Raw genomic sequence first — 24,398 nt, 5'->3', positions numbered from 1 at the left:
ATATATAATTGCCTCCATTAGATACGACTTCCCTCCATCTATCGGGCAACTTCAAAATCCCCCCTCTATAAAACTCTTCCTCCTTCCCCTCAAAGTACGTGCGAAGTGCACTTTGGAGGTCAGCTTCAGAAGTCATTTTTTTACCATCCAGAAAATGTTGGAGGGACCTGAACAAATGGTAATCAGAAGGAGCAAGGTCGGGACTATACGCAGGATGACTCAAAACTTCCCAGCCAAGCTCACTCAATTTTCGCTGAGTAGTTAAAGATGTATGCGGCCGGGCGTTATCATGATGAAAGACAATATTTCGCCTGTTGACCAATGCTGGTCGTTTCGAACGTAGCTGGGTGTTTAATCTGTCGAGCTGCTCGCAGTACTTATCGGCGGTAATGGTCTCGTTTGGTCCCAAAAGCTCGTAGTGTATGGGGCCACGAACGTCCCACCATATACTGAGCATTCGCTTCTGCTGATGAATAGACGGCTTTGCTACCGATGGACCCGGTTGATCTCGATGAGTGTAGGCTCGTTTCTTCGCTACGTTTTCGTACACAATCCATTTCTCATCGCCAGTTACCAATCGATTCAAAAAAGGGTCGTTTTCGTTCCGTAAAAGGTTAGCGGAGCAAATTCTCACTCTATCGGCCAGATTTCGCTCAGTCAGTTCGTGCGGTACCCACTTTGTGCTCTTCAAAACATATCCAAGACGCGTAATGGCTACTGCTACTCCTGATTTTGATACACCGAGATCCTCTGCAAGCACACGTGTCGAAAGAAAAGGATTCGCTTCCAGTTTGTTGCGCAGGATATCGTCGTCAATCGTATAGGGTCTTCCTGAGCGAGGTTCATCTTCAAGTGTCAGGTCTCCGCTGTAGAATTTTTCGAACCAATCGTAAACTGTCCTGCGCTTTACCTTTCCTTCACCGAATACCTTCGACAAATTTTCAATCGCCTTCGGCACCTTCGTCCCCATTTGAAACTCGTACAAAATGCAATGACGAAAATGTACTTTGTCGAATTCCATGTTTATCCTTGAATATCCTTCACAACACTGATCCTTCAAGGATAATTTACCATGCATTTTATAGTTAGGACTCTGACCTTTCCATTGGGATATCACATGTTGTACCTGCTGTTTTGGTTTGTCTGCTAATTGCTTTTTAATTGTCACATTAATATTTGTGCGAAAACTTTGTGGACAACCTGTAAATGAGAAGTTGATGCAACAAATTCAATGAGAAAATTTAAGATTAAAAGACCATACGAGATGATAATAGAAATGGTCATTTAACATACGACTTGCTGGGGATACCCTTAAAATTCCTAGTCCCATCTAACTTAAGGCCATTATCGATATTTGTGTGTTACGAAATATCACCAACAATAAAGCTATTTCTGTATATGTATTAATTAATACTTGACATAGTAAATATGTATAGCTCTAAAGCACAATGTATGTCATAAAGTGAATAAACATGGGCTTTCAAGAGCCTCAATAAATAGTCGCTCAAAATATTGTTTTAAAAAAGCAACCGAAGTCTTCTTAGAGGTTTGTTTCCTGCGATCAACTCATCATCATCAACGGCGCAACAACCAGTATCTGGTCTAAGCCTGCCTTAATAAGGAACTCCAGACACTCCGGTTTTGCGTTGAGATCCACCAATTCGATATTCCTAAAGGTTGTCTGGCGTCCTGACCTACGGCATCGCTCCATCTCAGGCAGGGTCTGCCTCGTATTTTTTTTCTCTCTTTTTTGTTCAAGGCATCCCCTTGTCGTAGACCGCTGTTGATGTCGAATGGTCTTGAGAATGATCCTGCTGCTTTTATCTGGCCTCGCACATTGGTCAGGGTCAGCCTAGTCGGTCTTATCAATTTCGTCGGGATACCGAATTCGCTAATGGCCGTGTACAGTTTTACCCTGGCTATGCTATCATAGGCGGCTTTAAAGTCGATGAAGAGATGGTGCAACTGATGTCCATATTCCAACAGTTGTTCAATCGCTTGCCGCAGAGAGAAAATCTGATCTGTTCCTGATTTGCCTGGAGTGAAGCCTCTTTGGTATGGGCCAATGATGTTCTGGGCGTATGATGGTATTCAGCAAATCTTATAGATGATATTCAGCAACGTAATACCTCTATAATTGCTGCACTGTATGATATCTCCCTTTTTATGTATGAGACAGTCAGGCATTGATTCGCTGTCCCACACCTTGAGCAACACTTGATGAACTGCTTGGTGTAATTGGTCGCCTCCATATTTAAGCAATTTGGCTGTAATTCTATCGACTCCTGGCAACTTATGGTTTTTAAGCCGGTGAATTGCGCGGACTGTTTCTTCTATACTTGTTGGTGGCAGCATTTGTCCGCCGATATTTTGGTTGTTGAGCACTTCATCAGAATACTCAACCCATTGCTCCAATATACCCATTCTGTCGGAAATCAGCTTTCCTTCTTTGCCTCGGCAAGATGAGCATCGAGGTGTATAAGACTTCATCCTGTTGACCTCAGACCTGTTGGTTCTCCCAGGCTTCCTTTTTCCGTTTGTGAAGTCGCTTCTCCGCTCGCCGGAGTTCGTGATAAGTCTCTGCGCGTGCATTACTAGGTATGCAGCATTCTTCCGTTCCATTGCTAGCTTACATTCATCATCGAACCAGTCGTTCCGACTTTTCTTGCGGCTGGGGCCAAGTATCAATGATAACGCTCTTCAGAGGGCTGTGATGGTCATTTGTTGATGCTTCATCTCCAGGTAAGCTATGAGAGCCGACGTATCGCCTGAATACGGACTACTTGATTGTTGAAATCTCCAAGTATGATTTTGATATCATACTTGGGACAGGCTCCGAGGGTCCGCTCAACTGCCTCGTAGAAAGTATCCTTCTTCGACTCTGCAGCTCATCTGTAGTTGCGTGAACGTTTATGATGCTTATATTTCTAAATTTGCCTCGCAAACGCAGAGTGCATAGCTTTTCGATTATGTTTTCAAAGCCGATAATAGCAGGTTTAATTTTCTGGCTGTCTAAAAAACTTACTCCGATCACATGGTATACTGGATGGCCGCTATAATATATTGTGTAGTTGCTCTTCTGCAGGAAACCAGTCCCTGTCCAACGCATTTCTTGCAACGCTGTTACATCAGTCTTATATTGAGACAGGGTATCGGCTAGCTGCTTAGCAGCATTCGGTCTGTACAGGGAGCGCACGTTCCATGATGCACAAATCGTTATTCAGTTGGCATTGCCGCGTTCGTCGTTTTAAATTCCATCCTGTCCGAGGCTTTTTCTGTGACACAGATGTCATGTAGTTCCTGCTCGGAGGATCGAGAAAATATCCTGTTGAAATGTTGGCTAAGGTTGCGGGCATGTTACTTGAGGTGATTTATGGCCACAAATCTTATTTATTACAATCTGGTAAGCAACGTCCCACGAGTTCATATTTGCCTCAAGGTGCGACTGCCTGTACCAATTTCGCTTACTTTGCCATATATGCCTTTATAAGGCTACTTCGAAAATAGCGGCATTCTTTCTCCATATGTCGATTTTTTACCTTCCCTCTTGCCCTTTAACAAAGCCTCTTCGCTTGTAAACACAGTGGTCTCAATAGCAATTTCTTGGTTCAATCAGTAGATTGGTTTCCTACTGTGGTGCAGACTCTAAGGTGGTATTGTAGATTCGCATGCCTCAGTTACCGTTAGGCGGTTTCCTTCGGGTCATGACCTCCTTCCAAAGCCGCCAGGAATGACTTCTTCTCGAAAGCCCTATTGGACGAGAAATTTATTCTGGTTTTTCCACTTCTGCTGCCTATTTGACGGTCGCCTCCTCCGTTTCTACTTTCTTTCTGTTCATTCACTGACGAGACCATCCCTCTCGCCAACCGAGTATTGAAGTATGTCAAATCGACGATCTAGTCTAGCCCTCTGCCCCGGAAGGTGGGCACACGTCCGGCGTTAACTAGTATCATGTCCAGCTCCACGAAGGTTTCAGGATTTGGCGGCCCCTGGTGTTCGTCACTCGGCTTCTTCAATCTAATGAAAGCAAGGCACTCTACTATTATCTCTTGTAGCATTAGATGCCAAAGTAGCCACCCATTACTAAGACACTGTAGCCGCTGGATATCGACCGCCGAGAGCATACTTGCCAACAAAAACCGCCGGTACTGGGTTTCGGAAACACTGCACCGTAAAAAAGTTTCCTTTGTCGTCCTCTATATTTGGTTAGATTTCTAGGTGTCCTTCCTATATCCAATTTCGGTCTTCAAATGACATGTAATCCAAAGACCACTCAACCTCTTCTATATGGTATAGATATAGGATGTCAAGTAGTCAGATATGCTAGATGCATTCAAACGGCTTGGAATTATCAATGTAACAACTAAACCAATTTCATCTGTTTTTTTGTTTCTTAACATCCCAATCGATTGTGAGTTACTCTTTGCGATTCCTCAATTCAACTCAAGAGTCCTTGCGCTCCTTGGCAAAAAACCTTATCTCGAGGAGCGCACAGATTTCTCAACTAGAAATGGATGTCGTGGACTCCTCAGGAGTAAAAAAGCATCATATGTCGCTCTGGTAACAGCTATTAGTTTCTCTGAATGCCCCTTCTGCCCTTTTTGACGCTATCAAAACCCTTCTCGAAATCCATGAAGAACAAGTAGAGTTGGGATGTAAACTCCGCGCACTGCTCCATAATGGTCCGGAGGGTGTTAATGTGGTCAGTTCAAGAAGTCCTATGCGATAGCGGAGAGCATGAAAATTTCGCTTCAATTATACCACTCAAGATCGTAGCTTTTTTTCAAAATTTCAACAACTACACTTTCTTTTCCACTCCCTCGAATAGATTTCGAATTTTTAGTATTTATAAACAAGTGGAAGTAACAGCTGAGCAAAAATTGCCGGGGCTGCAAAGAATATTTCCGCCGGAAGTCTATGTTTTCAAGTCCGTCCGCTTTGCACTCCTTGGAACACATTCATGACAAAGATGACTTTGCTTCTGTTTCGAGAAGCATAACATATTTTTACCCGCAACGAGCAACAAAGCTCTTAGCTCCTTACGATCACCGATCTACCTCCATATTTTCGCAATTAACAAGGTGTTGTGACGTTCCTACGCGTTTGTAGCGCGAGGATAAATTTACTTTCGACGACTCATTGCTTAGTAATACTTTTGGCGAGGTTGTTCAAAGTTTTTTTTGGCTTGTGCAGCATTAACGTTTTCCCGCTGCTGAACAGCGGCTTATCTTGCCCATTCGGAAGACAATTGCTAACGATCTGATTAGATGTTCACTGTCGTTCAGTTGAAACTCATTTTCGAACTGTATGCCGCCGAAAACAACGTGATGAAATTTGTAGAAATCTACAAACCCTTTCACCGGTTTTGTTACGATCACTAAGACTATGCTCGGCATCACATGTTCGAGCTAAATATTAGAAACATCTTGGCATTAAGATCATCCATCAGGATCGCAATGTCACATTTAGAAAACCCTCCTGACCTGCTTAGAGTGGCTCATTGAAACCATCCTTTTCTTCTGTCTCAGAAATCTCCGTTGTTGCATAGCACTACACCGTTTTGAGATTTTTTAGCCTGGACCATATAGTGAATCGAAGGCCATGGGGTGGATTTGGGGGCCGGAGACGACCGGTTTTCGCATATTGAAATGGAATTCATGGGGGCAATTCATCTTTGCATACAAACGTCTCCATTATTTGGAACATTTGAATTTTCTAAATCATGAACGCGGTTATCCAGTCACTGGCGTTTTCCACTTCTTTTGTCCCCGTCATTGTCCGTAACATAAAAGGCACTGCTTACATCGGGCTCGAAAAGGATCCACATCTAATGGTCGCTTCGCTTACGTCACTTCGAGCGGAACTTGAAACCTATGCCCCCCATCCCCTTCAAATTCAAAATCGACGACTTATATGATCTAGCTGCCGTTAGATATTGGGAGAATTATATTGCCGGTTGAATAGCAGATGCCTTGATTAATCCACCTGAGAATATTGATGAACAATGGACCGCAATTTAAATGGTTGGGCACCACTCAGATGATCAGCCACGCACCGAAAGAGCGTCACAACACCTGGCTGACCGCGAAATAATGGAAGAGGATCGATCGATGTTGTGAGTTGGGGCTTGGATATCGTGCGAAACCCCGAAAAGTTCAGCATATTGTGCGCCGTGACGAAAAAAAAGATTATTGCGCTGATTAGGGAAGCACAAGCTACCGCAGATAGCAATGATATTAGAATCATACACTGCATAAGGGAAGAACTTGCTGGTGGTCGGAAGCTTTCGTTAGTCCTGTGGAGGACGCTAATAGCCGATTCCTGATTCACGATGATGAGCAGCTTGTGGATGAAATGGCTAATCACCGTAGGAGGCAACTGCTCCTTCCATCAATGTACTCAAACGGAATAAAACCACTGGGCTTGATGGTCTCTTCCGAGCCATTAACCGCTGCTCCTGCAGCTCGGGTGCTTCAACTTATACGGAAGTTCTGGGAATCCAAGATCTTTCGCAGATAGTAGTAAAAGGGGACGATCGTTTAGATTCCGAAAAGTGCACTCGTCGCCTTCCTATTGTCTCAAAGACAATAACTCAAATAAAATGCTGAGACGAATCAAGGAATACCTCGAAGGAAATGTTATTTGATTCCTATTAATATATTGGGGTAGCAAGCTCCAAGCTTTCGTCATCACTTGGCTGCGAGGTCTCACCCTGGTAGGTTATTCTGATACAATTTCAAAGGAAGATCATCGTCGGCGCACAGGCAAGTTACCCGCCGACAATAACAGTGGATAAGTCGAGTATTAGTGGAAACTAAAGACAGTGAAACAAAGTTCTAGTGCTTAATCCTAAACACTATATTGAAGAAGTAACATGGCATTCGGTTGTAACAAATCTCTTTACATAGTTTCAGCTACTTTTAGACTGACTAGTTAAATACGCAACTGATTTTGATGACAAAAAAGTCCTGGGACCTTTATTAACGCTCTTAAACAACACTTTTGTAATTATATTTGTTTTTCTTTAATAATAAACATTTCCTTAACTACATTAATCCATTTTTAAAAAAATGCCTTAATCAACTACGCTAACTATCCGTATTATCAGCTAAATTCAGTTCAAAATGAGCCCTTGTGAGCCTTCTATATAAATCCATTCCTAATATATTTCTTGTTTGCGAATGTGGGGCGGACCAATTCGAAAAAATCTTATCAACATATGAAACCGATGGCGGAATCCACAACAATCGCTTCGCCAATGTCGCCAATTCATGACACTTTCTTTCGGCCATTGTCCAAAATGTATCATACGAAGTAATCTGCTTCGTTGCCAAAACCTTAAATATATCTTCATTTCTCTTGAATAAAAGCAATTGGTCTAGCCCCGGCGAATCTAATATTTCCAGAAGAAAATATTCAACTGTTTCCATTTGTACGTTATTAAATCGGCGTCCACGATAGCTTGGATGCATGAAATTCGCAGTCAAGGCGAGGGGTGTGAGAGCTTGAGCTCTTCTCTTTTCCAGATGTTCCTGAAATTCGGGTGAACAAGGAAGCTCCATCCACTTTTCCGTTATTTCTGCCAATGTAGCATTTCTTTCTTGAGATAAATAGATCAGTTCACATAAAGGTTCAATGACGTTCAGATAATTCTCGATTTTTTTGAAAAAGTTTTGGTTAGGAATTGCGCAATTACCAGAATCATTGAAATCAACATTTTTCTTCCCAAGGAGGTCTTGTATTATGCAGTTATTCGTCAACAGACAACGGAAAGAGTCACGGTAGGTGCAGTACTGCTTCTCAGATGGTAGCGTTATTCGACTTCCGCCTGATTCAAGAAGTTTTGCTTCGATACCTTTGCTTTTAATTGCTTGCAAAATCTGCTTAACGAACTTCACATCGTCTGGATCGATTATATCTTCAATTAAACATCCTGCCAGGAAGCTGTGACATACCGAATGCCACAGCGGAACACTTGCTGAAATTGGAACTGATCCGATTTCCAACTCTAAGTTGTCCGATATGACTGCAAATATATTCGCATTATAGAACTCCTTGGCGAGCTTGTGAGATTCTTGGATAATTTTTGTTTGAGACTCGATTTCTTCACCAGTAAAATCTATATCCAAGTCCCAAGTATTCAAGAAAACTCTCTTATCCTGCGACTCATTTTGTGATTTCAAATACAAACAACCCACAAGACATTTCGAAGTATCGCTGAAGTCTTTCCAACCACTTAGTAGTAAAACAGCATCCTGTTCCTTGCAAGGGATTTGCCCTTCATACTTTTCGTGGATTTTATCAACATATGTGGTTAATAGTTCCTCCAGAGTCGGTGGATTGTAATGTCTATTAAGCTTCGTTAGCAATCGCTTTAGATAAAACGATTCCAAAGTCTTGAACGAAATATTGGACGAAATGAAAAACTCTGTGAATGCCAAATGAATATCCTCTAAACTGCATGCACCCCCAGGTGATGGCGAGGGAATGAATGAAGTTTGTGGCAATTTGATCCTTTCCGGCTCATAAGCAGTGGAGTTGCTAGTGAACAATGCCTCAATTTCCGGTTTTTCTTGTTTGATTTGCGGAGGTAGACAGATTTCTCCCGAATGATTATCCAAAAATTCCTAAAAATATAAAATTCGTTTATGTTGTTTTCAGTGCCGCCTATCCAAAATTGACGTACCCGAATTGATTCATACTCCGATCCTTCAGCACTCAAGTCTTCAGTCTTAATTACCTCAGTGTCCATGTTGACTATATTGGAAATATTTTCCATTTCCACATCTTTTTTTGGTTCAACAACTGATTCGTCTTTAGGTGTATCCGAATCCGAAGCACTTTGAACAGTCCTTTTACGACGGCGACGACCAGTCTTTTTAACTTTTGGACAAACATTTCTGCAAGAGTAAATTTTTGTATTATTGTTTAGAAAAATTACATTTCTTAGTACTATTCAAAAAATTCTAGTAAATAGAACTTATTTAATTTCAAAAAATGAAATATTGGTACCATTTACTCCGTGGTGGGGTATAGCGTATTAACCAGACGCGCCATAGCTCGCGGTTACGTGAAATGCGTTTCAGCTCCCCCGCGATTTTCTGAGACGCCCGCACAGATGTATATCTTGCAGACTCCGCCACCAGCCTGGAGGATGTCGTCGCTAAGTACAAGACTTTAATGGCCGCTTGACTGTCGGTGAAAATGGCTATGTTACGCTTGTGGCTCAGATCATGAGCCAGCCATCGACAACCTTCCAGTATCGCCAGTACTTCCACTTGGAATACACTGGCGAAATCTGGGAGGCCATACGACGTGGATACACTGTGTGTATCCGAGAAAACCTACAGACCACCTTTGATAAGTCTTTGAAGAATACTATGCCATAGCCTTGCAACACGCCGCCGGTCTTCCACTTTGCCCTGATTGAAGAGTCCACAGCAAAGTTTCTCGTGAACTTCACCTTGCATGTGGCATAGTCCGTAGGAAATGCCCAGATTTACTGTTCGTCTAGGATGTTACTATGGCCGCAGGGCTTCGCAGTCCAGCATCCGGACTCGCGAAGTCTGATGAACGACTACAATGTGTTTAATGTGGAGGTCTACGAAGAGGAAATACAGAAATACATTACCTTTCTCTAAATTCCAGCATGCCTACCCCAAAGGCAAATCCACAGAAACCACTCTTCGCGGAATTGCAATTCAAGCAGTATCCCTAGCTGCCTTCTTATATATAGAGGAAGCATTTAACAACGTTAGTACCAACGCTTTCAAGGAAGCCTTGACCAGTTTTGTATTGAAGGGGTATCTTACGCATTGGATAATATCCATACTAAGAACCAGGGTAATCCACTCAAATCTGGGAAGCAACCACTTGACCAGAGCTGTGAAGAGAGGCACGCCCCAAGGTGGCACCATCTCTCCGGTGCTCTGGTTAATAGTGATGGACGAATTTTTGCGAATATTGGACAGCAGCAGGGTGAAGGTAGTGTCGTATATCGACGACTTGAGTATATTAGTGCGAAAGGTGTGCATGTAGGCCGCACGATGCGGCTATGATGTGTCCCATCCTAACGTACGGCTCTATTGTATAATGGCAGGAATTGAACATGAAGCACAATAGAAAGAAGCTTAATAGGAATCAAAAAGCCGCGTGTGCAGGTGTTACCGGGGCTCTGCAGTCCTGCCTGGCAAATGCTCTTAATATACTTCCAACCAGTCAGAAAGGGATAACTAATTCCCTTTTGTCATCGGAGCTCCATCATTTTCGCCATCATTCGCATAGATCGATAGAATCTTAATTCCTTACGTTCATCGAACTGCTTCCATCAATCCATAGTCAGATCTGGTAAAGCTCCTTTCAGAAGCGGTCGAAGACCTGAGTGACGCTCTAGAAAAGAACATTTTCAATGACGGCCGAATGCTCATCAACATTCTGGGGGGATTATTCAAAGCATCTACCGTACGACCAGCGAAGTAGTTCTACTATCCAGTGATAACTGGATCATATAAGCGGCCGGTATTGAAATTAGTGGGTCGCAGCTTTCCGAACCTGTGAGCGAAAAAGTGACAATGTCAGCGCCTTTCTTGTTACGCTCAACCAGAAAACAACTTCCAAATTTCTTTTTCATCGCAATGTGATCAATCTGTTTTGTTACGATACCGTTACCAAGGAGCGCGCAGACATTCTAAAAACGAATCTGTGACGGAGCGAGTAACTTGCGAGTCGGAAGCACGTAAATGCGTACCGCGGTGGCCAAGACGTCGAAAAACAATTTTTACGATTACATTATATTCAATGTTGTTTATCGTTGTTTGCGTTTTGTTTTTCTTGTTAAGCTCTTAAAAATTCGCATACGCAGTTTTTATGATTAAAGCTCACTTGTAAAGGTCAGTCATATTTCCTTAGTACCATTTTTTTCATAAGTTGTTTTACGTTGCAGTTGTAAGCTCCGTGTTCACCTTGAATTGTGGCAACAGCGGGTTTGTATAAAAGCATATGTGATATGATAAAGGGTCAGTTTAATGATCGCGGATTTCAAAGAGCACTTTGATCAGATCTTTGTGGCACTTACGTCAGTTTCGTTACGGCGAATATACATATGTAACAAACATTTTTTTGATCCGTCGAGCCGGATTTCAGAGGGAGTAATTAGATTCTTCAGTGCAAGGTACGATTCACAATCTCCACCGTTAAATTATTATCCAAATAATTTACTGCAGACGAATTTGCAACTTCCACTGAAATAAAGAAATGCTGTTAACCCTGTTATATGTAGTGGAAGCGAAAATGGCAGAAACCAGCAATAGGACTCTCCAACGGAACAATTTTGCGAGCATCGCCAAACTGAGTCGTAATTTTGGGAAGGACAGATATTTCCAAGCAAGGTTCGAACGACTTAAGGAATTGTAGACTTCATGCACGGAATTACACTCCGTGGTAATATCCGAAACAAAACTTACTTCAAATCAATGGGAAGAATATGCGAAGGAATATGGATTGACGGAGGACATCTACCTGGATTTTCTCGCCTATTTCCAGACAGACGAGTTCGAGGGTAAGGACGTCGCAGGGAAGAATGAGCAACCATCTGTCCCCAGGGCGTATACGATAATTTACACAATTGTTCAAAAACTAGACCAAGAATCGAAACCTCTATAGGAAACATCGGAAGGGGTATCAAGAGACATTCCGAAGCTATCAGTATTTATGGATTTTGGTCATTTTAGAACTTTAGAAGCTCTTGGCTCCCAGAAGAAGAACAAAAGGTTCGAAGCATTCGTGGCCAACAACGCTACCGAATGCGAAATATGTCAAAAGGATCATCAGATACACCAAAGCATCAAGTTCAAGTCTTCAATCCTCCAGCAAGGAAGGGACACCGTACGGAAAAGGAGTTTGTGTGACAACAGCCTTAAGAAGGGGCATAACGTAATCCGATGTAGGCTGTGCTCTAGGAAACACCGTACGCTGCTTCATACCGACACAATAAAGGCAACAGAACTTTCTGTCGGGGTGAAGCCATTTCTTCCCGATATGATTCTGCTGGCTGCAGCAAAAATTCAAGTACGGGACGTAACCGGACAATTTATTTTTCTCACGACATTGATTGATTCTGGGTCCAATGAAGCTTTATCAGGGAGGCGCAATTGTTCAACGGCATAGCGCTAAAATCAGCATATTTGGTTTGGGTGCTATATCGTCAATACAAAAGAAAGGTCGAGTTTCCTTGTGCATCAAACCAAGGAAGGGTGATCTGAACCTCAATAAATCCACCCTGATCATACCGAGCATTACCAATATGTGCCCTGCTGTGGAGATTAAGGCCCAGCTACCCAACGGACTGAACTTTGAAGATCTAGCTGATCCTGCTTATGGTGCCACTGGCAACATCGACGTGCTACTAGTGGCAGATGTGTACCATTCTTTATCACTACATGGATTAAAGAAAGGATCTCCATGCGCCATTAATACCAAAACTGGATGATTACTGCTTGGGCCAACACATGCGATAGGCACAAACACAGGCATAATATCCATGGTTAACGCCATAGAAAGCACGAAACAGCTACTGTGAAAATTCTAGGAGATTGACCAAAAGCACTCTGGACTCATGACGTGCAAGCTGCTACTACTTGGTATACGAACGTAACTAGACGGGATTCAGTGGGAAGGTATGATGTGCCACTCCCATTCAAAGAGGAAGCGCAACCAGCCGTCGAGCTATGCGATTCACGGAAAATTGCGCACATTCGTTGTTCATAACTAGAAAAGCGGTTAGCTGCGAATGATGAGCTACGGCAAAAATACATGATATTCATGAAAGAGTACCTCAGGTTGGGCCATATGACAGAGGTTCTCCAGAAGGAAGTCCATTTGATGCGCAACTGTTACCTGCCACATCAAGCATTCTGCAAGGCAGACAGCACAACGACAAAGTTGAGAGTGGTGTTAAACTCATTACAAATGACCCCCAATGGCAAATCACTCAAAGATCTCTTGCTGGTTGAGCCTACGTTGTTGAAATGGCGAAAGTTCAAGTATGTGATTGCCGTAGACATCAAGAAGATGTATCGAAAAATCAGTAGCCTTGAAAATGATTTTCAACGCATTTTATAGAGAAATCATCCGTCCGAAACACTGAAACATTACAAATTGACGACTATCACTTATGGAAAAGACGGTACCCCTTACCTGGCTATTCAAACCCTACAACAACTAACGAATGACGAACGCTTGAATTTTCCTAAAGCATCTCAAATGTCGGAAGAAGACTTTTATGTTGACGATGTTCTATCCGGTAGTGCTACTATCCAAGAAGTTAGTCAACTGCGACAGGACCTTATAACGGTACTCAACAAAGGAGGAATTGCGAAAATGCACACTTTATAAGTGAGCTTACATCATATATAAAGTCAATATACGAATTCTTAACAACATGCAAATTGTGCTTAACAAGAAACATAAATAGAGAATAGAGGCAAGTCCCTCGGTAACTACTGTAGCCGAATGCCCGTTTTTTGGCGTAGAAGCCCAGCAGTATGGTTCTCTAGCTCGAGGCCCAATTCGCTGTGACTGGCGTGGATGCGGTTTGCTTCAATTACGCGGTGGTCGGGTTGGACGAGGAAGCAGTCAAGCTTGTCTCCAACGTTCTCGAGAACTGCTCTTATAAGCGACTAAAAGAGCAGCTCATAAAACGCCTGTCAGTAAGTGAGACGGTTAAACTTAATCATTTACTGATAAAGCTAACGCTGGGTGAACGTGCACCAAACCAACTACTGCGTGAAATAAAACAGACAAAGTCGGCACCGAGCTGCTAAAGTCTTTGTGGCTGCAGACGCTCCCGGAGAATGCAAGGGCAATCCTGACATATGTGCATTCGGGGTCTCTGGGCACGTTGGCCACCACCGCGGACAAAATTCATGTGGTCCACGTGCGACTCAGCTGCAGCAGATGGTGACAGCATTAATAGCCACCGGCTCTGAGTTGGCATCGTAGAATCAAGAAAGACTTGGCAGTTCTGGCGACTACTACCTGAAATTCAGCACCACGTTATCTCACAATCTACGCTGGTACGACAGCCAAATGTCATTACCACTAAATCCGCCTTTATCCGGAGCATACAAGGTTTCATGGACAGGGACCGGTTTCCTGGAGAAGAGCTGCTACACCATATATTATAGCGTCCATCCAGTGAATCATTTGCTCGGAGTAGGTTTCTTAGTCAGCCCAAATATGAAACCTGCTGTTATTGGCTTGAAAATATAAGCGAAAGGCTATGCACTCTGCGTTTACGGGGCAAGTTTAGAAATATAAGCCTCATAAACGTTCACGCCGCTACAGATGTACAGTCTACCTTCATCCAGATCGAGCAGGCAGCGCGAGATCTTGGGCTGCACATTAATGAAGGCAAGACGAAGTACATGGTGGCAACGTCAGCGCCAAAACCAAAAGAACAGACAGCATCGAATCGCAATGGTCAAACGAAAACAACGAAGAGAGACTACAGCTTTTAGATCGTTGAACATTTCTCCTATCTAGGGTCGAAAATGACAACCGATAAGAGCTATGACGATGAAATCGGCGCACGGTTGTTGGTGGCCAACAGAGCCTATTTCAGCTTACACAAACTGTTTCGCTCGAAACGTCTCATCATAACGTCAAAACTCTAGCCAGTCCTCATGCATTCCTCGAAGACTATATATGGTAGAAAAAGAAGACGAGGCAGACCTTGTCTGAGATGGAGCGATGGCATAGGTCAGGACGCCAGACAGCTTTTAGGAATATCGAATTGGCGGACCTCGGCGCAAAACCGGGATGTCTGGAGTTCCTTATTAAGGCAGGTCTAGACCGGATACCGGTTGTTGCGCCGTTGATGATTGATGATAAAAAGTTTCTATCCATTTTAGTCGACTTTTTCAACAAGCAGAAAGTATTATGACTAAATTCTTAATCCCCACCCACACAGGGGAGTCATATCTTGGTGGGTTACAGATACAATAAATTATTAATAATAATAATAATCGTTGGCGCAACAATCCATGTTGGATCAGGGCCTTGAAGTGTGTTAGAGCACTTCATTCAAGACCGTAACGGTACACTAGGAGGCAATGTGGTCAGCATTGCGCTCGCCCGAGATTATTACCCTGATTTGACTCAGGTACTCATTCACAGCTGAGTCGACTGGTATCCGACGTCAAATCACGATACAAATTCCACTGTCACCAGTGAGATTTGAACCGCGACCTTCCGTACGACAGCCTTGCGCTCTAACCACTCAGCTATCCGGAATTATTAACGAATACTATTGAAGGTCCTACCTACCTCCCTGAGATCCTTGAATATTAGAGAGCCATTCAGACCATAGGCACAGTACATCTAATAAGTAGTACCCACACTCAGTGAATTGGACTTGCAAATGTATTGGGGAAGCTCATCCGTACACATCATAGTCACTAAACTACAGGTCGATATTGCTAGTTGTGAGGGTCTATCATATGTACGGAAAAGATTACCCAATATACTCGTAAGTGCGGCACTCATCCCTCGTCCTTTCTTAAACGAGCTTTCGACCGTTCATGGCAGTGTTAGAGAAGCTTGCACTCCTTGTCCACTGGTGTACGCCACATAGTTCTAGGTTGGCCCACTCATTGACCATCCTAGGATAGTATGATAGGTACCATTGTATCGCATAACCAGTAATGGAGTTATCGCCCTTTCTCAATGTTAGACTGCCATTACCACTTCCGCTTTCCGATCAACACACCCACGGATATCTGGCCGGTGGTTCTTCATTAGTTATTGTTCCAGGCCAAAATGCCCCCAAACAGCGATCACTTTTCATGTGCTATTCCCATATTGCACCAAGCAAACGTCAGGAAAAACAACGCTTCCTAAATATATAAATTGTTCCACGCGGAAGAGTGCGATGACTAGTCAAACTGAGAAAATGCGCTTTGCCCACGATTCGGTAGAGAGCAAGGAATTACCATCAAATCTATGTAACTGCCGCAATTCAATAAATTCGACTAACCAAAAGCAACACACACGGGTCCAAACTTAACTGGCGCGCACTTAAGGTATCCAACTATATTGCAATATGTATCGTGTTATCTACGTGCATTTTCGTTGATATTTTACAAGTGTATTTACACTTTTATTCTATTTCGCATCAATTTTGTAAAGTATCAGCAATAATGATTTTGGAATAAAAAATTCTAATAAACTTTATTTCAGGGTGTAAGTAGATTTTTGTTTATCACTGTATATTGAACAGGCGATTGCATATGCTCATCGTAAACAAACACTGAACGTAGCAACCCATTGCGTACATACATGCATAAATATTTACATATAAATTAAGCATGACGGCCTTTTCCATCCATACACGCATGTACAAATCGGAAGCGGCCACAAAAAGAATTGGGCAGCGTGCAGGTCGCTCCGCCACCAACCGAGCATTCTCTCCACGGCTGTTTTCAATCCGTACACATGTATGTACGTACATGCCCAGGAAGCCGCCATATTCCTCGGTGCACATATTCCACGCACGGCTTAGGCGAGCGAACCATTAGCACCATTTGTATCTACATTCGACCATTTGATAAGTACTTGCCTGTGGGTGATAAGTCGCGACCGAGCCGTGTTCCTGAGTACGCGACTGCATATCATGCAACGAGCCAGCATTGGCTCATTTTTATTCTTGATGATCTCGTAGAGACCCTTTTCCCAGAAATCGTGGCGTCCACGCGCTTTCATGGTGAATTCGTAAACCGCCGAACTATCGAAACTCAACAATCACCGAACAACTGCTTTTTAACGACTGTTTACATCTCACTTCGCCGCGAAACCTCCGTTTATAACTGCAATTGGGGACACAACGATGTACGTAAAGCACTTCACCCGCGGTTTGACAGCTTCGACGTACGTAGCTTGTGAGCGAGCATGTACGTACTGAACGAGGGCGTCAGGGTTGTGTGCTTGACCCGATACATTCCTTCTGTTTTCATAGCCAGTCATGTATCTTTAATACACCATCGGAAAGTGTACGGTTCCCCTCCTACCTGTATTCGGCTCGTGTTAATTCCCAATCTCCCAATGTGGCAATAGATACTCTAAACATTTGAGCTCTAACTACTTACGTACACAGCATAAATTCATGCTGCTTTCCAAACAATTTAGGAATGTATGTATCTCTGCTCATAGGCACTAAGGAAGGCGTCAACTACGGATAAGAAAGTGCTTACAATTGCTATTTTGAATGTATTAACTGCAGACACGGCTTTGCGGAAGATACAGGCATACCTCGACTTATCACGTTAATTAGTTCCATGAAAGTGCGTTATAAATCGAAACGTAAGAAATAAAATTAAGGTAAAAATGATAAGACACCCCACGTTTTTCAAGAAATCTTAAAATAATAAAACAATTCCAAGAAGCTGTGTATGCATTTCAGAAAACTGGACATAATTGCATACTCCTGAGTAATTACCTGGGCTTTTCCCGTATGACCCATTCAATAATTAAAGAAAGTCGGATTTCAAGTAGATAAAAAAGATAAGACACTTATATTTAGGGATTTTAGAATGAAATTCAGGTAATAAAAGCCAGTTGTTTCTTTTAGGTAAACTTTTAAACATTTTTCTTATATATTTCCTGGAAATTTGGCCTCATGCAGAAATAATCATCATCATCATTAACGGCGCAACAACCGGTATTCGGTCTAGGCCTGCCTTAATAAGTAACTCCAGACATTCCGGTTTTGCGCCGAGGTCCACCAATTCGATATCCCTAAAAGCTGTCTGGCGTCTTGACCTACGCCATCGCTCCATCTTAGGCAGGTTCAACCTCGTCTTCTTTTTCTACCATAGATATTGCCCTTATAGACTTTCCGGGTAGGATCATCCTGATCCATACGGATTAAATGACCCACCCACCGTAACCTATTCAGCTGGATTTTATCCACAACCGGACGGTCATGGTATCGCTCATAGATTTCGTCATTGTGTAGGCTACGGAATCGTCCATCCTCATGTAGGGGGCCAACAATTCTTCGGAGGATTCTTCTCTTGAACGCGGCCAAGAGTTCCCAAGAAGAACCCAAGTCTCTGGAAAATACATGAGGACTGGGAAGATCATTGTCTTGTACAGTAAGAGCTTTGACCCTATGGTGAGACGTTTTGAGCGGAACAGTCTTTGTAAGCTGAAATAGGCTCTGTTGGCTGACAACAACCGTGCGTGGATTTCATCATCGTAGCTGTTATCGGTTGTGATTTTCGACCCTAGATAGGAGAAATTATCAACAGTCTCAAAGTTGTATTCTCCTATCTTTATTCTTTCTGTTTGACCAGTGCGGTTCGATGTTGGTTGGTTGGTTTTCGGTGCTGACGTTGCCACCACATATTTTGTCTTGCCTTCATTGATGTGCAGCCCAAGATCTCGCGCCGCATGCTCGATCTTGGGTGGTTCTTCCCATGATGTCGATATCGTCAGCATAGGCCAGTAGTTGGGTGGACTTAAAGAGGATCGTACCTCTTGCATTTACCTCAGCATCACGGATCACTTTCTCGAGGGCCAGGTTAAAGAGGACGCATGATAGGGCCCCTTGTCGTAGACCGTTGTTGATGTCGAATGGTCTTGAGAGTGATCCTGCTGCTTTTATCTGGCCTCGAACATTGGTCAGGGTCAGTCTAGTCAGTCTTATTAATTTCGTCGGGATACCGAATTCTCTCATGGCCGTGTACAGTTTTACCCTGGTTATGCTATCATAGGCGGCTTTAAAGTCGATGAACAGATGGTGCAACTATTGTCTATATTCCATCAGTTTTTCCATCGCTTGATTTGCCTGGAGTGAAGCCTCTTTGGTATGGGCCAATGATGTTCTGGGCGTATGGGGCGGCCTAGCAAGATAGAGGAGAATATCTTATAGATGGTACTCAGCAACGTGATACCTCTATAATTGCTGCACTGTGTCATATCTCCCCTTTCATGTATGAGACAGATAATGCCTCTTTGCCAGTCGTCAGGCATTGATTCGCTGCCCCTCACCTTGAGCACAAGTTGATGAACAACTTGGTGTAATTGGTCGCCTCCATATTTAACCAATTCGGCTGTAATTCCATCGGCTCCTTGCGACTTATGATTTTTTAGCCAATGAATTGCACGGACTGTTTCTACTAAACTTGGTGGTGGCAGTATTTGTCCGTCGTCTTCAGTTGGCGGGACCTCCAACTCGCCGATGTTCTGGTTGTTCAGTAGCTCATCAAAGTACTCAACCCATCGCTCCAATATGCCCATTCTGTCGGAAATCAGATTTCCCTCTTTGTCTCAGCAGGATGAGCATCGAGGTGTATAAGGCTTCATCCTGCTGACTTGTTGGTAAAACTTGCGCGCCTGGCGCGGCTGCTGTACTTTTCTATTTCACAGACTTGTTGATTCTCCCAGGCTTCCTTTTTCCGTCTGTGAAGTCGCTTCTCCGCTCGACGGAGTTCGTGATAAGTCTCTGCGCGTGCCCGCGTTCTTTGAGAAGGCAACATTACTCGGTATGCGGCATTCTTCCGTTCCGTTGCTAGCTTACATTCATCGTCAAACCAGCCGTTCCGGCTTGTTTTGCGGCTGGGGCCAAGTACGTTTGAGGCCGTATCAATGATAACGTTCTTCAGGTGGTTGTGAAGATCATTTGTTGATGCTTCATCTCCAGGTCCTCTGTTGACTGCGGTTATTGCGGCATCCATTTCCTTCTTATAGGTGTCACGGAGGGCTGTGTTGTGGATGGCTTCAGTGTTAAATCTCAGCTGATTGTCAGAGAGGATTGTAGGTGGTGGTGTAATTCCACCCCGGAGTACCAGCCAACGAGATAGTGATCCGAGTCTTTATTGACCCCTTTATATGTTCTGGTGTTCATCAAGGCTGAAATGTGGCGGCGTTCCATCAACATGTGGTCAATTTGGTTGAAAGGGGTCTCATCTGGAGAGGCCCACGTTGGTTTGTGGACCGCTTTCCGCGCAAAGTAGGCCCTTTCAACAACCATTTCGTATGACAATGCTAATTGAATGATCCGCAATGCGTTATTATTGGTATTCTTAGGTAAGCTGTAAGAGCCAAAGTATCGCCTGAATACGGGCTCTGTCCCTACTTGGCAGTTAAAATCCCCAAGTATGATTTTCATAACATACCATGGGCAGACTTTGAGGGTTCCTTCTACTGCTTCGTAGAAGGCATCCTTCTTCGACTCTGCAGTCTTCTCTGTAGGGACTTGAACGTTAATGAGGCTTATATTTCTAAATTTGCCTCGCAAGCGCAGAGTGCATAGTCGTTCGCTTGTTTTCAAAGCCGATAACAGCAGGTTTCATTTTTTGGCTGACTAAGGAACCTACTCCGAGCACATAGTTTGCTGGTGTAGTAGCTCTTCTCCAGGAAATCGGTCCCTGTCCAACGCATCTCCTGCAATTATATCAGCTTTATATTGGGACAGGGTATCGGCTAGCTGCTTGGCAGCGCCTTCACTGTACAGGGAGCGCACATTCCATGAACAAATGCGCCAATCGTTATTCCTTTTACTTTGCCGGACTCGTCGTTGTGTTGTCAGTCCAGTCCGAGGCTCCTTCTGTAGCTTTGTAACAAGTTGTTTCCCGTGTAGGGTTGTCAGCCCTACCCAACCCCCAACCTGCAGGACCGATTGGTACAATTTGTCCCGTTTTTAGGCGCGGGAGACCCGTCTTCATTCTTCTCCGTCTGCAGCTTTTCGTTAAGAAAGAGTCACCACGTGGAGATGGAGATAGGGTTTGGTAGAAGAGCTGTTGGTGTTGTCGTGGGTACCAATCCACGTTTCCACCTGGGAGCTATACTACCCTTTGACCTTTTGAGTTTATTAGAAAGAATAAAAAAAGATTCTTAGCTGAAACGACTTCTTTGCTAGGATACTTTTATTTTTTTCAACTGCAATATTCTCAATTCGGAAACATACGTATATATGTACATATTTGTGTATTCCGTCAGTGGTCTGGTAATGTTAAATTTGTACATATGTTGGGCCTAGCAGCTCGGTTACAGCAGAAACAAGTCGGGAAACCGGAAGCTGGACGCTTCAGTTACGAAAGGTTTTGTGCATTTCTTAGTACGTAGCACGTAATATATGCATATACAATATTATGTGAGAATATCCACTTTCGGATGCTATTGACATTTATAGCCTTGAATTTGCAAAGAAGCGACAACTTTGACGTATTATAACTTTGTTAGTAATAGTGCGATTTCCACCAAACTTGGTAACGTCATGCTCTATGTTACACCCTATATTGTTGCGAAATTTCGTCGTCCTAGCATGAACTTAAGGGGGGTTTTGCAGCGAATTACTAAAAATTATAGTAATATACTATTATTAACTTTATTTGTGCAGATATCAGTGTGGAAGGTATTTCGGAGCCCAGGCACCATATAGTGGCAGCCTCTTGATTTTTTTCAGATTTTTTGGTTGGGTAGTTTCTGAGAATGGCCCCCGTAAAGGAATGGTCACTTTCAATCCCCCGCACTCCCCTCCTTTCCAACAAATGTCAAAACTAAGACCGTTTTCGAAAAGTACTAACCGATACCTTTAATTTGATACCCCACATGACTATATTTGATGAAAAAAAAAATTACACCCCCCTTTTGCATGTATGGGGACCCCCCCTTAAATTCGACGTAAGAGGATGTAACTCACTGTATGCGTGAGCGTTCACAGTTCCCACCTTTCTACCAAATTTGGTGTCAATCGCTGTAATCGTTTCCGAGAAAAATGCGTGTGACGGACAGACAGACAGACAGACAGACATACAGACAGACAGACAGACAGACGGACAGACAGACAGACAGACAGACAGACGGTAAACCGATTTTAATAAGGTTTTGTGTTTACACAAAACCTTAAAAAGCAGGTCTGCAGCTCTCGATTTTTTACGGCAACTGAGTACCTCTCAACAACAAGGATGTTGGAGTCTGCATCTAGGAAGTACTCCTTTGCGCCTCTAGGTAATGTTGTGAATCTGTTATTATTATTAACTGGACATCGTTATAGTCTGTTGTTGCGAATTGTTCCCGTAGTTCTTTTGTTGTTTTCTTTTAGTGATTTCATCCAGCAGCCTCAAAGACGTGAAATAGTAATCAAAATACAAAAATAATGTTGTATCTGGATACCCCTTTTCAAGTCTGTCTAGAGAAGATAATATCATCCCCTAATCCATATCCTTTTGATAGGAATTTTTGCTACCATTATTATCTTTAATAATAATAATAATCGTTGGCGCAACAATCCATATTGGATCAGGGCCTTGAAGTGTGTTAGAGCACTTCATTCAAGACCGAAACGGTACACCACAGTACACTGTGGGAGGCAATGTGGTCAGCATTGCGCTCGCCCGAGATTATTACCCTGATTTGACTCAGGTACTCATTCACAGCTGAGTCGACTGGTGTCCGACATCCAGTCACGATAACAAATTCCTCTGCCCCCAGCGAGATTTGAACCGCGACCTTCCGCTACGACAACCCAGCGCTCTAACCACTTGAGCCATCCGGACATTATCTTTGCCCTGGTAAATGTCTGCTAAAAACACATATCTCAAAAGTGCTGGGGCATGCAGTTTGGAAAAATCTCATCATCGTGGGTGGCCTTGGCAAGAATCAAGGGCTCATTTAACTTGTCGGCAAACTACCCAATCAAGCATATAAATCTACATCAAGCAATACGTATGCTAATGGTTAACGTTCTACGCGGTTAGAAAAAAAATGCTGACTGTTCAAAATGAGTCTGTACAATAGCATAGGCTAGAATGCATGTTGAGGTGGATGAGTTTTACACAAATAGGATAGGTTTAGATATACATATACAGGCCGGATAGCTTTGGATATATACAAATAAGATAGATTTATCCATTTCCTATACGGCTGAGCATACTATTGGGGTATCAGCAACCCTATGACTGGTTGTCGCGTACAAATTCTTCCGAATTTTTGCAGCTTTGAATATGGAAGGCACTTGCTTCATGTATCGTTTCAGGCTCCCAACTGTTGCCCCGAATAACTATTCAAAGCGACTAACTCTGGGAAGGTTGTGATGCCACACGATCCGTTTTGGGACCATACTCCACTCAACTTTGGATACTAACTGGTGGTTTTCCGTCATTCTCGAATCCCGCAGCTGGCCTAATTCATTCAAACGGAAGATCAACCACTTCCAACACACTTCCTAATATATTTTTTGACTCTCTGCTGTAGGACGGCAATATAATACTTCTCTCGCAAAATAGTCATCATTAGGTCGATTCTGGAATGTTGATGTACTGTATGGATCTGCTCAATTATTAAGTCGACCAAATGTGACTTGCCTAATATTATGGGATATGTTTGTTTGAAAGGAATAAGCGCCTGCTTAAACCTTCCATCTACACGTACAACTCCAGAGGTTCCAGGTCTATGAACGGGTTAAGTGTTGGTAGTGAATCCTACTTTTCTACTGCTTTTCCTCGTTGAATCCTCTCCATCTGCGCCCTAAGCTGCCTCTGCTGAATTTTAACTACTGTACACTCAGCCTGCTGTAATTCTTGGATCGAGTAGGGACCTATATTCTTATTCCTCCACCGAGGGCATCTCGCGACTGTGTTCACTAGCCTAGTCAGATTGGAAAACCGAAGGATAAAATCCGCACCAACTGCTTTCCCCGTATCCATTTCTAATTCATTCTTGGATGGTTCTTTAATAGCGTCATCCCAACCGTATCCTTCCTGTCATAAACGCTGAATTTCAATCGTTAATTTCATGACGACTGGAAGTAACCAGCATGTAGGTGCGAAAATTGCAGCGACTATACTAAGGCCCTTCTTTTGGTGTATATGATATTCGAGTTTGAATGAATGCTATAGAGAAAATAGTCTTCCTTGGGGTTATAGTGCAAGCTTAGGATTTTAAGATCGTTCTCTGCTTGCTCCAACTCAACATAGGACTCAATTTGCTGACGCTCGTCAACGTGCCGCAGAACTTCTTTCCTGTTAGATGCCCACTTAGTTAACGTTTACGTGATTTTGCGAATAGTGTCCTGCGCCTCGTTTACAGTATAGGCCCCATATAACAGTCATCCATATAAAAGGCATTCTTAATAATCCAGCGAATTCCTTCCTCTGGAGCATTATCATTTGCTACCTGATAGAGTGGGCGGATGGCTTGCAAGGGTGCATAGCCTAACACGTTGGTGGCGGTTTTCAGGAAATATTCTGTACTGTTATTATCAGCAGCATTGGAAATATTTCATAATTTCATAAAATCTGTTTCGGCGCGTGTAATTTTAAATTAGTTCATTCGTTGTATCTGACTCATTCGACCAGTATAGCCGGCAACGTGACACACTGTTATATCCTGTTAGGAGG

General features: G+C 43.2%; 1 protein-coding gene across 1 annotated transcript; it reads right to left on the bottom strand.

The window, feature by feature from the left end:
* Positions 1-6,949: 6,949 nt before the first annotated feature.
* On the bottom strand, positions 6,950-17,139 carry LOC119660222. The gene is made up of 3 exons (XM_038068660.1): positions 16,616-17,139; positions 8,687-8,900; positions 6,950-8,627 (listed from the first exon to the last, which is right to left on the bottom strand). Exons 1-3 carry the CDS (start codon positions 16,756-16,758, stop codon positions 7,089-7,091), a joined length of 1,896 nt encoding a protein of 631 aa, XP_037924588.1. The 5' UTR covers positions 16,759-17,139; the 3' UTR covers positions 6,950-7,088.
* Positions 17,140-24,398: the final 7,259 nt, after the last annotated feature.

This window comes from Hermetia illucens, chromosome 6 (genome assembly GCF_905115235.1).
Source record: "Hermetia illucens chromosome 6, iHerIll2.2.curated.20191125, whole genome shotgun sequence".
Classification (NCBI taxonomy): Eukaryota; Metazoa; Arthropoda; class Insecta; order Diptera; family Stratiomyidae; genus Hermetia; species Hermetia illucens.
Note: the sequence above shows the minus strand (reverse complement) of the source record. Positions and strands in the feature narration are given on the sequence as shown.

Coding starts and splice junctions, on each gene's coding strand:
- LOC119660222 (XM_038068660.1), bottom strand. CDS start 16,758: ATGAAAGCGCGTGGACGCCACGATTTCTGGGAAAAGGGTCTCTACGAG. Junction 8,901..16,615: donor TCGCGACTTATCACCCACAG/GCAAGTACTTAT, acceptor TTACTCTTGCAG/AAATGTTTGTCCAAAAGTTA. Junction 8,628..8,686: donor CGGAGTATGAATCAATTCGG/GTACGTCAATTT, acceptor TTATATTTTTAG/GAATTTTTGGATAATCATTC.